Source organism: Hemitrygon akajei, chromosome 5 (genome assembly GCF_048418815.1).
Source record: "Hemitrygon akajei chromosome 5, sHemAka1.3, whole genome shotgun sequence".
NCBI lineage: Eukaryota > Metazoa > Chordata > Chondrichthyes > Myliobatiformes > Dasyatidae > Hemitrygon > Hemitrygon akajei.
Window position 1 is genome coordinate 44,870,303 of NC_133128.1, and position 15,599 is coordinate 44,885,901.

At 37.5% G+C, this 15,599-nt stretch overlaps 1 protein-coding gene and 1 long non-coding RNA gene across 4 annotated transcripts in view; one reads left to right on the plus strand and one right to left on the minus strand.

The window, feature by feature from the left end:
- The window catches only part of wars2 (tryptophanyl tRNA synthetase 2, mitochondrial), a 53,702-nt gene extending 42,718 nt beyond the window's left edge, over nt 1–10,984 (minus strand). The window contains exons 1-2 of one of the 3 annotated variants that reach the window (XM_073045398.1): nt 10,872–10,984; nt 517–617 (exon numbers count right to left, since the gene is read on the minus strand). In XM_073045398.1, the coding sequence (XP_072901499.1) occupies nt 517–597 (81 nt within the window). In that variant the 5' untranslated portion in view covers nt 598–617; nt 10,872–10,984. The remainder of the gene's footprint in view (nt 1–516; nt 618–10,871) is intronic. The other 2 variants (XM_073045397.1, XM_073045399.1) reach the window with 2 other exon arrangements.
- Nucleotides 10,985–11,017: 33 nt separating this feature from the next.
- LOC140727716 (uncharacterized) lies at nt 11,018–13,958 on the plus strand. The gene is made up of 3 exons (XR_012098902.1): nt 11,018–11,094; nt 12,995–13,130; nt 13,420–13,958. It is a non-coding gene; the product is annotated as an uncharacterized lncRNA (long non-coding RNA).
- The last annotated feature ends 1,641 nt before the right edge of the window (nt 13,959–15,599 follow it).

Below are 15,599 nucleotides of genomic sequence, written 5' to 3' on the forward strand. Positions count from 1 at the left end.
TACATTAAAAAATAAAATATGTTAAAGGTATTTTGAAATAAAAAAGGAGCCTCGATTCAATGTTGTTGATTTTCAGGATTGCCCCCTCCAAATGCTATTCTACTACACTAATATCTCTACTGGATCACTCTGCCACTTTTGCAGGTCATACTTAAGAACTGTGATGGAGGGCATTGTTTAAAATGTATAATTCTACAGTACAACTTTATTAAACTTAATTATTATATAGTCTATTCTAAATAAAGAAAACTCAGGTACAGTATATACAGATCTATACTAAACCTATACAAATCTAATTCTGTATAAAGAAAAAAGCCAAGTTTCATACTAACACAGTACATTAACAAATCGCAATATTCCTGACTTTAAATATGTTAAAAGATCTCTTCTGACTTTACTTGCAGATGTGAAACTTCTTATGAGATAAAATCATAAGTTCAATTACTTTTTAAATAGTACAGGCATAGGTTCAGTGATGAGCAATATAATGCAAACAATACCATAAACTGCTCTCACCATTGACATTTGACTTATAACAAAGTCAGCAGAAAGTCCACATGTACATAGCAGTGCCTGCTGAGAGAGTGATGAAGACATGCTTATCCCAGCTGATGAGTCTGTAGGAGATAAATGGGAACAGGGGAATGAGAGAAAACAAAAATAACACTGGAATTCTGGGACATAACACTCAGTAGCTATAACATGCTGGCAGGAATACACCACATAGGAGACACAAGAGTCTGCAGACACTGGAATCTGGAGCAAAAGACAATTTGCTGGAGGATTTCAGTGGGTTGAGCAGTATCTATGGGAGGAAGGAATTGGCAACATTTCAAATTGAAACCCTACAACAAGTTTGTTGCAGAAGTCCCGACTCACAAGATTGATTTTGTTACGCAGATATTGGAATGACTAAGTACTTAATCAACCGACAAAGGGTTGTCTTGATGTAAACTATGCATCACACAGCCTTGAACAAATTTGAAACATCAAGATAATCTAAAGAATACCATGAAAAGTCAAATGATAAGTTTAGCTATAATGCTAAAAAAAAGTAACTTCAAAATTCACAAGCCAAAGTTTGCAAGTTCTAAAGCAGCAATGAGGAAAAAATTAAATAGCATACTATTATTATCTGCCCCAATTTATCTCCTTACACAATAATTATTTCAGACGATACCCACTTGAATACAAGAACAAGAAATACTGGTACTGTACAGCGGGTCAATCTAAAGAGGCCAGGTAAACTCCAGCATCTGTGACAAAGGGCTCACATTTAAAACACTAATCCAGCCATTTCTTTCCAGATATTGGCCAAATTTTATGTATTTCCAGCATTGCCCATTGTATTTATTTAAACATGGGCTCCCGTCAGGAACAGATTTCTGATATAACCCATTTTTGGATTACACCCTGAAGCTAATCCTGAATGCAACTAATGGAGCTATTGTGTGAAAGAAAACAATGAATACTAATATATGAGACTTGAAGTGGTAGTACGATTCGGAGGAATTATAAATGATTAGACCCATTTCTTCTACATGGCAAGAGATTTTCATTCATTTTCATGTATTGCTGAAATAAATTATTTTGTATTGATACTATGCCTACACATGACCATTCTACCTTAAAAAAACTATAGCGTTGCAGAAACTTTTCAGAGATAATTAGTTACCAGAAGAGAAAATCTGAAAAATGGTTGATGTTGTTTCTGTCTTTAAAAGTGGTTAGTAGTTGAATGTGGAAGTGACAGGTCTGTGAATCTAACTAAACTTAGCAATGGAAGAAAGATAGGTTCAGGTCAACATCAGCATCATACCATATTTCATTTCAGACAGTTGCAATCACATCAGCACTATCCGGATCAGTGCAACTTACAATGTGGAAAGGCAGATGTCCTGTGGCACATCTCTACAAAGAATATATCTCTTATCCACCGAGTGAAGTTATGGGTACCTTGAAATATTTTTATATTATACTTCGTGAATCATTAGTTATTGGCCCAGAAATTATGGGCAAAAGTAACAGCAAATCCATGTGCGGTCAATATAACTCTGTAGTTGAAACATCAAAAGAGAAAAAATACAGATACCTTCCAATTTGCACTTTACAATTCGCTGATTGATTTGCCATTAGCCTCAATAAGCAGGGCCTTATCAAGAAAAATGTTGTTCAATGTACAAAATGTCAGGACTGACACATACATACTAAGGCTACAAGAGCAGGTTTAACCTGTACCAACTGAATTCACTTCCTGACACTCCAAGTCTTCCCAATATCCCCAGGTCACACACACAAAATGCTGGAGGGGCTCAGCAGACCTGGCAGCATCAATGGAAAGCATTTCCAGCATCTGCCGATTTGCTCGTTTGTGATTGGATCCACAGGTCAGGAGCAACTCCTGTTTCAACATCATTATCCAGGATAAGGTAACCTACCCCATTCATCATTCTTAATACTTATCCTCTCCTTCACTCGTGCTCAGTAGCAGCAGAACGTTTTGCAACAGTAACTGTCATAACTGTAACCCACATCATCAGGAGGAACAAAGTCTTCATGCACATGGGGACACCACTCCAAATTATACAACAGCCTGACATTGAAACACTGCATTTCTTTCATCACTGCTGGGACTAAATTCTGATATTCCCTGTTGGAGCATCTTCACAAGAAGGATTTCAATTGTTCAAGAAGGCTGCTGATCCCTACATTCTCAAAACCACCCACCCAGAGATCAGCAATGCCATGAACATAAAAACTGTATTAATAAAAATCAGAGTGATCCTTCATCAGGATCTCAAACCAAATCGTCGACAGTTCATTTTTTGTTCATAAATACTGCCTGACCTGAATTCCTCCAATATTTTTTTCTGTATGTTACTTCTGAACATCAAAGTTTCAACTGATTCTTAGAGCACTGCAATTGAAGCAACAGCTAAAATGTGACAAGTTAAATTTGAAGCTGTACCATCAATTCCAACCTCACCTTTGATTCTGCACTGACAGGTCTACTCCAGGAAAGAGCAAGCGTTGCTCAGCATCAGTTTCCCATTACTCAAAATATTTGTTTCTAAATCTTATTGTCAAGAGCATATTTTTTCCTGTTCTAACTGAATTTCATTTGATTTGTGAAGGACAGAGTGGTCCAATTATTGCATTTAGAATTATTACAGCAAGCTTCTAAACAATACCATATTCATTTTTTACCTATTACCAGATTTTCCTCCCATTACTCCAAGACACTTGGGACAGCTCTCCTAGTGTTTCTAATATTACATATAGCTACAGTTCATGGTTTGATTCTGTGTTGTTTCATGATTTAATTTTCTAGAATTGTTTTTAATGATAGAGAGAGGAAATAAATGATTTTGTTTTGAAAGTAGTTTGGTACTGAAAACTAGGTATAGCACAAATTCCACAGGGAAAAACATATTTTATAGATTATTCACAGTGCTTCTGAGCTATTGAACTTTAATAAAATAAAAATTACAGCAGTAAAACACTACTTTCATGTGTGATGAGCGATTATTTCAATCCAAATACAGTGTGGACAACACATTCATTCCATTAGATGTGTAATCCTTATACAACACTGAAGTTCAATTTCTAGGCTGCTTGAACAACCATAAACTAAAGAATTACCGTAATAGTCTCCACTGGCCCTCTGAACTGAATGGCTGGTTCAGCAGTTTCAATCTGAAGTTAAAAATCAACCATGATGGCAGATTTCTTTCCCTCAATACCCCAAATGAAGCAAATGAGTTTTACGAAAGTCTTGGACTTTCAGGGTTGCCATTACTGACACTAGCTTTTTAAAATCGAGACTTTGAATTAAACTAGCTAATCCAAGCTTGGTTTCTGGATCAATCATACATCTCCTAAATCTATTCTATTAAGAAACCCTGCAATAACTTATTTATTTAGGACAAATAATCACTAGCTATCTATTTAACTGAGAGAACAAGCACTCTGAAAAACCTTGTACGTGTTACAAGGTACCTTAATACAAGGAATGTATGTTTACCTGTGTTCAGGTATCTTAAAGAATTAGCATAAAGACGGCCTGCTATATACAGAAAAATAATTTGTAGCCTTTCTGTACATGGTCTACTTTTCTGGATGCACAACTTCAAACTCTGAGGGGGAAAAAGCCACTGTTTATACCCGCTGAAGTGTAAGATATTTGTTTTTGTGGGATATACTATATAAGCAATTCTTCCAAAATTGTCGTCAAAAGAATCTGTACAGCAATAATTTCTGAAAGCTAATGATAAGCCGAAAGGATTTTATGTTGCAAGTAAACATACATTCTTTCATTCTTACGTCAAGTTTATCATAAATGAATACAGGTATCACAATCAGGCTGGAGGATCAATATCTGATATTCCATTTGGGTAGCCTACAATCTGATGTCTTGAACATTGATTTCTCTAATTTCTGGTAATTACTCATCCCCTCCCCTTCACTCTTTTTCCAATCCATCTCCCCTCTTTCCCACCTCCCTCTGGTGCCCCTCCTCTTCCCCTTTCTCCCATGTTTCACTATGCGATTCCAGCTTCTTCACCCCTTTTCCTCCTCCACCAGCTACCTTCCAGCTTCTTAATTCACCCCCACCCCACAAGCCTACCTTCCCTTTCACCTGGTTTCACCTATTACCTGTCAGCTTATACTCCTCCCTCCCCAAACCTTCATATTCAAGCTTCTTCCCCCTTCCTTTCCAATCTCAATGAAGGGTCTCAGCTGAAAGGTTGACTAATTTCTCTCCATAGATGTTGCCTGACCTGCTGAGTTCCTCCAGCATTTTCTGTGTACTGCTCAACACTGAAATGCCTGGTAATGTTAGACTTATTGTGTTATTTAGTACTTTGGGTGTTGGGAAGAACCATGTACTTTTTAACCTTAAAAAAAAGACTGAAATTAAATGTTCATATAAATAATTCTGGAAGGGGGAAGGAGGTCAAAGACAAACTCTGAATTATTTTGGCAAGCAAAATGATAACTTGTAAACTAAGAAAAGGAAAATTACAGTAAAAATCATTCCAGGCAGAAATATAAAAAAGATGAATGTGGAGGACTGAAAGTATTATAGGCACAAAACTATAGTTGCAGTAGTGTCAGTGGAATTTAGCAAGAGTATTGTCCAGTACTCAAAGTATATAGAACATTTTAATAGTGGCTGGGTAATAGCAGTGTCCCACTGTGATTAAACACTTTATAAAATACTATATATACACTTTCAAAATACTCAAAAGTTTAAAAAGAACCTATTAACCATTTCAAATCCAATTACTAATATAAGCAGATATAAATCCCAGTAAAAACATGTGGTCAATTTTGAAGTCAGTAAATACTTAAATATTGTTTTGCTATCAAAACAGCTCTAACAATTATTGATTGCTGGAAACAGAAAGATCTTTTCTCCATGACATCTACCCCCAAATGCCCATATAGTACAAGACAGATCAGAACGTCTGTTCAAATATGGTGGCAGTATTTCTTGAATCTTGCAATGGAGAGATTTTTTTTTAAGATAGGTTTATTCACAGTTCTGAAAAGACTGAACCTAGGACCATAAAATGCTTACTCATAACCAATTCAAACAGTGGACTTTCACTTTATGCAAAAATACTTCTTATTTTTGATTTTAACCTTTTTGTAAACAAACCTTAACACATTTTACGTAAAAGGTTGGTTTTGCTAAAACAATTATGCATATAAATTCAACACAAGTTGACTTATTTTGACACATAGAACATCAGACATAATATTAAACAAAGTTATAGGGCAAAGCTAGTATATAGCAAATTCTCCACAGAATTATAACAGTGAACACGTGTTATGGAACACGTATTTTGGAACACGTGTACCTTCTGTGCCAACTTTATCTGTCAGCAATCTGTCTTTGTAGGAGCACAGCTAGCAGTTTTGACAATTGCCTGTCTATTTCTCATAATGTTGCTGACTATTATTCCTAAATTTGCAAGTTGGCAACCAAATTAAAATGGGAAGATGATAGCACATAATACAGAAACAGGGCTTAGTAGGACCTGACTAAAGAATAAAGGCTAATGTGCAAAGTTATATCTGGCTTGTATATTCTGCAGCAGAAATAAAAGTATGACACGATTCTCAAAATTCTTTCTCAGCACTGCTTTGTTTCCACCCTCGTGGTTTTCTGGCATAGTGCTCCATTTGAATGTTTTATTTTGATCTAATTTCTTTTCACTTTTACTCAGTTACATCTGGATCCCAGAAAGCTGAGATAACATAACAGAGTGTTATTGAGGGAAAGAAATAGAAAACTAAGTGTTCATATGACCTCCTGACTGAGAATATTGCTTGGCCTATGTGGAATGGATTTCAGAAAGCGTTGCTGCATAGTGGGTTATCTAATTAGAGGCAAGTTAATTCTTAAGGTCTAAGATTTTTATAAATTTGTGTGATTTTTAAAAACATTTGTACTGATACAAATTATAACTGCCTAAGAGGGTCATCAGGAAATAAGAGGAAATCTGCAAATGCTGGAAATTCAAACAGCACACACAAAATGCTGGTAGAACACAGCAGGCTAGGCAGCATCTATAGGGAGAAGCGCTGTCGATGTTTTGGGCCGAGACCCTTTGTCAGGACTAACCGAAATGAAAGATAGTAAGATCGGTTAGTCCTGACGAAGGGTCTCGGCCCGAAACATCGACATCAGGGAATACAATTGCTTCCTTATTTTAAAATGGTTATTGAATACAAATTATTGTTTACTTGATTTAATGCAAGATAAATTTGAGAGACTTTTCAAATTTCATAGATTCTATGGACATCTGGAAAATGCAAACCTTTATTATATTTTTCATTGATTGTTTGTCCTTAAAAATGGCATCCCTTCATTTCCATTACAGACTAATCTCCTGCAATCATTTTGTAACAAATCAGCATCAAAAGCAGAAATAAGGGAAGACAGCTAAATGCTATTTAAGGATATTCACAAGAATATAAAAACCTAAACACAAGCAAGAGTGAGGGAACAATTGCAAAATATGGAGATAGCACAAAACCATGTTACCATAGTAAATTATGATGAGAAAATTGAGAGCCTTCAGGATGACAATGATAGTGGAATGAATGGGGGCATGACAAATGAAATATAACACAGAAAAGTCTGAAGTTATGCATTTTATTGGGAAGGAGGAGAAAAGTCAAAATTAAATGGCACACTTGGAGATGCCTGAATAAAGGCCTGGGCCCATAGTTTACACTGAGGTTTGAAGGTAGCAGGGCTGGTGTATCCTGGGCTTTATATACAAAGATATCCCATGCAAGAGCAAGGAATTATGATGATTTTAAAAAAATAAAGCACTAATTCAACTGTAGCTAGTCATTACACTATTGGAAGCGCGCAGGGGTTGCAGAAAAGATTTAAGAGAATCAACTACTATCCATGTGTCAATCAGAGAAAAGGACAAATAGAACAGACAATGTTAATTCAGCTATCACAACCGTTTAATAGTTCTAGAAAATATTCATTACATTAAGGATCGTGGAATATTTTACAATTTAGCAACTGAAAAGTAAATGACAAATTCCTTTTTTTGAAAAAAAACGTTGCCCTTGAAGTTTTGCATATTAAGGGAATCAAGGGATTATAGAGTTGGTGCAGTAACGATCAACCATGATCTTATTTAATGGAACAGTAGCCAAGAGGCCAAATGGCCTATTCCTGCTTCTATATTTATAGTCTAATTTTACAGCTTCATACAACACCTTAATTTAGAGTCGGAGTTGTACAGTTATTTCTTTGCCCATCTTTGGCCCTGCTTGCCATGCTCACTAAGGCACCTTCCTGAGCTAGTGCTATTTTCTCCAATAGACTGATGCATGGTTTTGACTTGAAATATACACAGTTTCTCTCAGTCAGATGCTGCTCAACTCTCCAAGTTCCTCTGTTAAATATTTGTTGTTCTAGATTCCAGCACCTGCAGGCTCATATCTCTGCCAAACCAGATTCCAGTTTCAGTAATCTTGTGTTTCCCTGTACAAATACTGTTTTTAACTTTATTCATGTACCTGCCTCTACCACCTCCTCTGGCAACTTGTTCTATATACACACCAGTCTTGTCCGAAAAAGTTGATCCTCAAATTCTTTTTTAAATCTTTCAAGTCTCATCTATTTCCTCTGAGTTTTAGACTCCTCTACCTTGGGGAAAAAGACAGTAACCATCCACATCATAAAGGTCCCTCATAACTTTATAAACTGCAATAAAGTCACTCCAGGGAAAACTTTTTATCTATCCAGGCTGTTCCTGGAACCCAAGACCGGGCCCAGCAATATCTTTTTGAATCTGTTCTTCACCCTCTTGAACTTAATAACATGAATATCAGATGAAGATCAGACCACCTTTTATGAGTAATTAATGTGGTAATTGCAAAAGGTTCATAAACATTTTCTTGCAACTGTATATACAGCTATCACATGCTGCCCCAGCTACTGAATTCAATGCTCAGCGCAATGAAGGCAAGCAAAACCGCATTCTTGTCCATTTGCATCTCCAGTTTCAGGGAAGTTTGTATTTGTATCTCCAGGCCTCCCAGTTCTACAATACTTCTCAGAGACCTGTCATTTGTTGAATATGTCCTATGCTGGTTTTACTTGCCAAAATACATCACTTCACAATTGTTTAGAGTTGAACTTCTTTGTCTATTTTCTCAATTGATCTAGATCCTGGTGTAACCTTAGATGATGTTCTTCACTGTCTACCACACCATCAATTTTGGTCTCATGTGCAAATTATTAACTTTAATAATTTAGCATGACAAAATGTTCTTTTGTTTTTGCTTTTCTTCAAGCAGACTATAATCTTCCTGACTAACAGTATTTTCATCCAGCTGTTTATGATACCTTCACACTTGTTCCAGGGAACAGTCCATAGAATCCCAAGCTACTGAGCTAAATCAGAACAGATGCCAATGCATTTCTCTCCCACCATTGCCTCTAGTCAGCTTAGAGCAGCTTACAGTCCTGCAGAACGCGTTGAACAAACTACAGCGTTTTTGTATTTCCTCACCATAGTACAGAAGATATCCTCATGCCTGTAGCTCAGATTTAATCATTCTCATTCACAACTCACAAGCACTTTTCAGCCTGAAACTGTCTGATGGCATTTTGGTCAAAGATGTTTCTTATCGAATGGGGTAAAGATGAAGTAGTTGGTCCAGGTTGTTGGAATATCATACAGTAACATTTTGTTTGAGGGCATGCATGTACTGTTTTTGTGAATGCACTCAATACTGGAACCCAAACAAAAGGTTAACAACAGGGTTTGGGAAAAGCACACAAAAGAATTTACATGCAGTAAATGTCATTTCCTGTGACAGGCTGTAACAGGGCATCAAATCACACAGCATCCACACAAACCGGAGCTTGGGTGGGCTACCTCATCACTGGGCTTTTTTTTTCAATTATAGTGAAGTGATGCTCCCATTCTGACCAATATTGGTGTAAACCTCAGCATCCTCAAGAAGCTCCTGCAGCTAATCCAATTCAATTGAAACATACATTTATACAGAATACAATTCTGTATTTCGTCCTCCCGCAAGCACCCACGAAACAAAGACACATCGCATTCAAAGAAAATATCAAACACTCAATGCACAAAAAAAACACTGTTCAACCAGAAAAAAGTGAGCAAACAACACAGAATATCAAGCATCAAACCAGATTTTTGCAAATGGGTATATTCCACGGGTCAGAAATATAAGAAATACCTTACAGGAAAGACTAAATAAGGTGACCCAGAAAGCCAATCATCTGATCATGGAGTCAGTCAGTGCACAGAAACAGGTCTTTCGGTCCAAATGTTCCATACCAACCAAGCTGACTAGTCTGTTAGTCCTATTTGGCCCATATCCTTCTCAACCTTTTTTAATCATTTACCTGCTCTAATGGTTTTTAAAAATATTGTTATTGTACCTGCCTCAACCACTTTCTCTTGTAAGCACCACCTTCTGTGTAAAATTACTCCTTGGGTCCCTTTTAAATCTTTCTCTTTTGTCTGGGAGAAAGATACCACATTCACCACTTCTAAGCCTCTCATATTAGACACCTCTATAAAGGTCAATCATTTGCAATGTACACAAAATCTAGCACAGATCTGTGTTCATTGAAAAGAGTCTGTATCATAGATTGTGCTTATTAGAACAGCTGAAATGTCTGCAATTTTTCTAGAGCATTCTTTTTATTAAAATATATCCAGCACACGTCATCTGTTTAATTGTGAGACCTCTTGTACCATATTAATTTTACCTAGGGAAATCTGGGAAAAGCATACTTATCAACAAACATAAATTCAGGTCAGGCTTATTGATTAGAAAACACTCAAGCTGGTCCACCTCACTCCAAGCACGTTCAAAATAGAAGTCACGCAGGACGCTGGGATCACGACAGTAAAAATTAGATTTACAGTTCTCGTGAATCCTTAACTCGTGCTTTGGATGCAGCTTTAGCCCAGTTTCTAGAAACACATTCCCCACTCTGTAGCACATAAATTAAGGCTTACAAGGAAATCAGCAAAACAACTCAAAGCGGCTGACACTTTATAACTCCAGATGACTCCAGAGCAGCGCGGTCCCCTGTTCCTTTAAAACAGGCGGGCGGGGGAAATGGTTGGAGGATAGAGTAGAGCTTGCAACAGCATCGTAACAGGAGCGCGGGTCTGAACACCTTGCGACCGGGGCCCGTGTGTAGATGCCTCCGAACCTTGCTAGTGTAGAGACATGAGGACCTTGGGACCGGTCTCCAGTAAAAATCTGCGCCCGCGTGCTGTCACCTTGGGACCGGGACGGTTCTCCCCACTAAGGGAACTGCGGCCGGGTGCCGTTACCTTGGGGCTGCGATCGCTCTCCTCACTGAAGGACCTGCGCCTGTGCCCGGCCGTAAACGCTGGAAATCTAAGGATCCTCCTGGCGACCGGCGCCGCCATCTTCGAGGTGAAAGGTCACCCGGGATCCGATGACGTTAATAGGGCAGCGCCGTACGTCATAGCGGGGAGACGAGTTGTTGGGACTCTGGAGCAATGCACACAAATTGCTGGAGGGATTCAGCGGGTAAGGCAGCATCTGTGGAGGCGAACAGACCTGTGGTGCTTCAGTCCCGATGAACGGTTTCAAACTGAAACGTTTACTGTGTATTTCCCCCCATAGATGCTTGCCTGATCACTTAACAACTAGAAGTAAGCTGACGGAAAATTGTAAGCCAACGACTGAATTTCGTGGCTGGGTTAAACTTAATAAGTTACCAGGAGAGGCAATATAAACACAAGAAATTATTCAAATCATCTGATTAGATGCTGGAATTCCACAGTAACACACACAAAATGCTGGAGGAACCCAGCAGGCCAGGCAGCATCTTTGGAATCAGAATCAGGTGTACGTCGCTGTTTTGCGGCAGCAGTACATCACAGTACAAAAATAATAAAAAGAGCTATTAATTACAATAAGGATCATATATAAAATTAAATAAGTAGTGTATAAAAATTTAAAAACTATTGAGGTATAGTGTTCATGCGTTCATTGTCCATTCAGAAATGTGATGGCGGAGGGGAAGAAGCTGTTCCTGAAATATTGAGTGTGTGTCTTCAGGCTCCTGTACTTCTGTTCTTGGGCACTGTATGATTGTCACCCTTTTGAAGCAAGTGTGATCCTCTGACGGCAGCAGTGAGAGACTGAAGATGTCCTTGTACACTCCTATTCGTTGATTGGCATAGGTTTTCAGTACCCTTACCAGGTACACGATCAGACGCCAATGCCTTGCAAGTATTCACCTCTTGAAAGGTGTTCTGGCATTGGCCCCTGAGACAGAGATTACAAGGTCACCAGATGCTGCAGGGTGTAGTTTTATTCTCCCTTTCAGAGTGTGTGTAACAGGCGCTGAGCTCATCTAGGAGTGAAGCATCACGTGTTAGCTTTTATTTTGTACAAAGTAATGGAAGAAGTGAATAAACAATCGATATTTTGAGCCGAGACCCTACGTTAGGACTGAAAAACAAGGGAGAGCAAGGCAGTTTAAGAAGATGGGAGGGAAAGGAGTACAAGCTGGTAAGTGATAGGTGGAATCAGCTGAGAGGAAAGGTGGGTGGACTGTGGAAGGGTGTGGATGAACAAGAGGTTGGGAGGTGATAAATAGACGTGTGGCTGTAATTGTGAATATGGGTGATCATACGGTTGAAGAGTTGGAGAGCTTCAGAGATTACAGAGGGGGCGCAATGAAAGAGGGTCTAACAGAACTCCTGTCCAGGAGAAAATTAAACTTTTTCACAGTAGGCATACCTCAAAGAGAACTTGCAGTGGAGCAGCGAGATTCTGCAGATGCTGGAAATCCAGAGTAGCACACACAAAATGCTGGAGGAACTCAGCAAGTCAGGCAGCATCATACGGAGGGGAATAAAGCTGATCGGTGGGAAGCATTCCTGGACCTGTTCACTTGTCCATCGGCTCAGGCGGGTTACACCTGCTGAAAACTTGGTGCTGGTGCAAAAACGTGGCTAAAACACTTCTGATGTGAAAAACAAAGAAATTACTTTTATATTACTGTGATATTGTACAGGCTCTAGCTTTAAAACAAGATCTTTAAAACATTTTGGTTGCAATATCTGAAAACTAACATCAGGAGTTATTGTAATGACAATACTGAAACAAGAAAAACCTTCTGACACTATTCATCAAAAAAAATTCCCACCACATCCATTTACTTTGCATTACAGTCTGTATTTGGCAAGTACTGACTATATGGGGCAAAAAGTTAACTGACCTTAAAGTTCACTGATCTGTCATCAGTTTAAACTTGTAGCCTTCTGGTTTTTGCTAAATAAGTTACAAGTTGCACCAGGTCAGCAGTGCATAAATTAAACAAAAAAATCTGTTTCATTAAAAAAAAAACTATAATGGGAAACATCAAACTAAGAAATTTATAAATTGTTCATAATGTACCATGGCTTTTTCTTTATAGTTCCTACTGGTCACTGAAAGTCTCCTGCATTCAATAGCCACAAGATAATTCCTCCGCACAGAGACTGAGACAAAGTATAAATCATGGAGGAATGCAGTGGACCTCTACCTATCTATCCATCATTACTAATTATCAGGTAAATGTAATTCTTGTGTTAAAAAACCTATGATTGTTATTTTCAGCATTAAATTAATTAATTTACTTCTAATTTTGAGTTCTTAGACATTTAAGAGACTCTTTAGATATCTAGAAATGGTATAATCTTGTTTTAATTAGCTTTCCACCCTAATTAATATTATTTTTATAGAAATTCCTTAATTCACAGTTCAAAGTAAATTTATTGTTGAAGTTATGTATATAGTTCATAAACTTACTTTGAACTTTGAACTAACTTTCAACATTTAACTGCAATTATACAATAACAGCAGAAATATTCAATAGTTCACTGCACTGAACTACGTGAAAAGAAACGTGGCTTGAGGACAACATCCCATGCTCCATCAATCTTCAGGTCATGGGACTTCTGCTAACATTATTTTGTGGCTGTATGTCCTATTGTACCTATATGTGCTGTGTGTGACTGTATGCACTGTGTTTTGCACCTTAGCCTCGGAGGAATGATGTTTCCTGTAGCTGTATACATGTGTATGATTGAATGATAATTAAACTTGAACTTGAAACCTTTGGGTGCCCTTGGATTGTAAACAAAATCCCAAATACCTAGGATCTAGAAGTATTGTATGTAGCCAGCAGAATGTCACAGTGATTCACCAGCGCCATCTTGGTGTGGTCTTTATTTGATTGTATTATTGATATTATTTTATTATGCAAGAAAATGAATATCAGGGTTGTGTATAGTGGCATATATGTATTTTGATAATTTACTTTGAAACAGCCTCAGAGAACAGGGGTTATCTTCATACATAACATGGCTGGTAATGATGTACAGTACCAGAGATCCAAAGATGAAGAGAATAAATAAATTTAATCTCTGCTCTGTGTGGCTAATATTGGTTCTGCTCTATACTACTCGTCTTTTTAAAATGGCAACTTTCTTAAGTGATTTAAAACTATTCACTCACACTTATAGAACTGTAATGCTTGCTCAAGTTATGCAGGATAACATTTTTTATATATTCACAATGGTTTTCTGTTAATTCAAGATCTGAAACTAATTAATTTTCCATAATGAATCATACTTCATATATAATTTGATAACAACCTTGAAATTTGATCTTCCAATCAAGTAGATTGTTTCTCTGTAACAGTTTTATTGCCCTCTTCATTTTAGGGCATTGAGGTACCTCATGAATCGAAACTTGTATCTCCACATGAGGGAAATCCTCAGGAACAGACCAACACTTGTCCTAATCATATTAACCACCCCCAGCCTGTACTTGATATCAGTAGGATGTAATTTTCACAAAAATGCTGAAGGATTATTTGAATTAACTTGGTAGTGATGAAACGAATATAGAATATAAACCCAGGATTTCAAAGAACAAAACTCAAAATGTTGAAGACACCAACAAACCCATTTCAAAAGAAAGAAATGTAATGAGGAATAACAAGAGACCTTGTGCAATATGAATCCTTACCACATACTTACATTTATTTATCTTGTGATTGAATTTGTTGTACTGTACTTTGGACAGTTGAGATGATGAATATTTACCTTGCAACTATAAAAGAGTGCTGGTCTAACGGTACCATGAAACTCCACAACACATTACACTGTATCACGTAAGAAACCATTATGGGGATTCTATTCACCACACATTTGAATACTTATTTTAAGCTGTGACGTTGTAAGGGCAGAACAGCAAATAGACATCATCCATAAAATTCTTTAAAGCTAGTTACAGAAATCTGTGAGCAGATTAGCTAACTGGGTTTTCAGAACTTCTGATCTAACCAGGTTGGTTAACTAAGTGATAATATCCAAATTCAGTTAGAGATTGTGCTGATTTAATTAACCATAGTCATCATTACCTGAGAAATATATACTGCCTTGGTCCAAAATTCCCAAAAGTTAGAGGACAGAGACCGTAAAGACTCATTTACTAAGATGACTTCTTTCTTGGAGAGTACATTTGTGTAGACAGTGATTGAGGGAAGTCGCTGGAATCAACAGTGAAATAGTTCAAAGAGCTTATCTGCACCTACATTAAAAAAATGACTGCTTAAGAGTGCAACTGATTTACTGACAAACATATATCCTTAAGTTGCAGTCTTCACAAGATAGAATAAAATTTTACAACGGGAAAAAATATTACAGAGATAAGGTTGTGTTCAACAGAATGATTGCACAAATAAAGCTTAGTGCATATCTTGTGCAGCTTTATAAAGGTTCCCCAAATGTCACTGCCCTCTTTACTTACAATGTCTGAATGAGAGGGAAATAAAGGAGAAAGCAAATGTTTGCCTTTATTTATATCTCTATGTTGGATAGAGCACAGCCTTCCATCTGTGTCTCTGCTTGAGGCTGACATGAAAACTATCACTAAGATAGATGATCTTGTACGGCAATATACGTTGCACATCTTGTTTGCATCAGCTAGTAATAAGACAGAAGATGTAATACCCAACTTGTTGGAATCAGTTA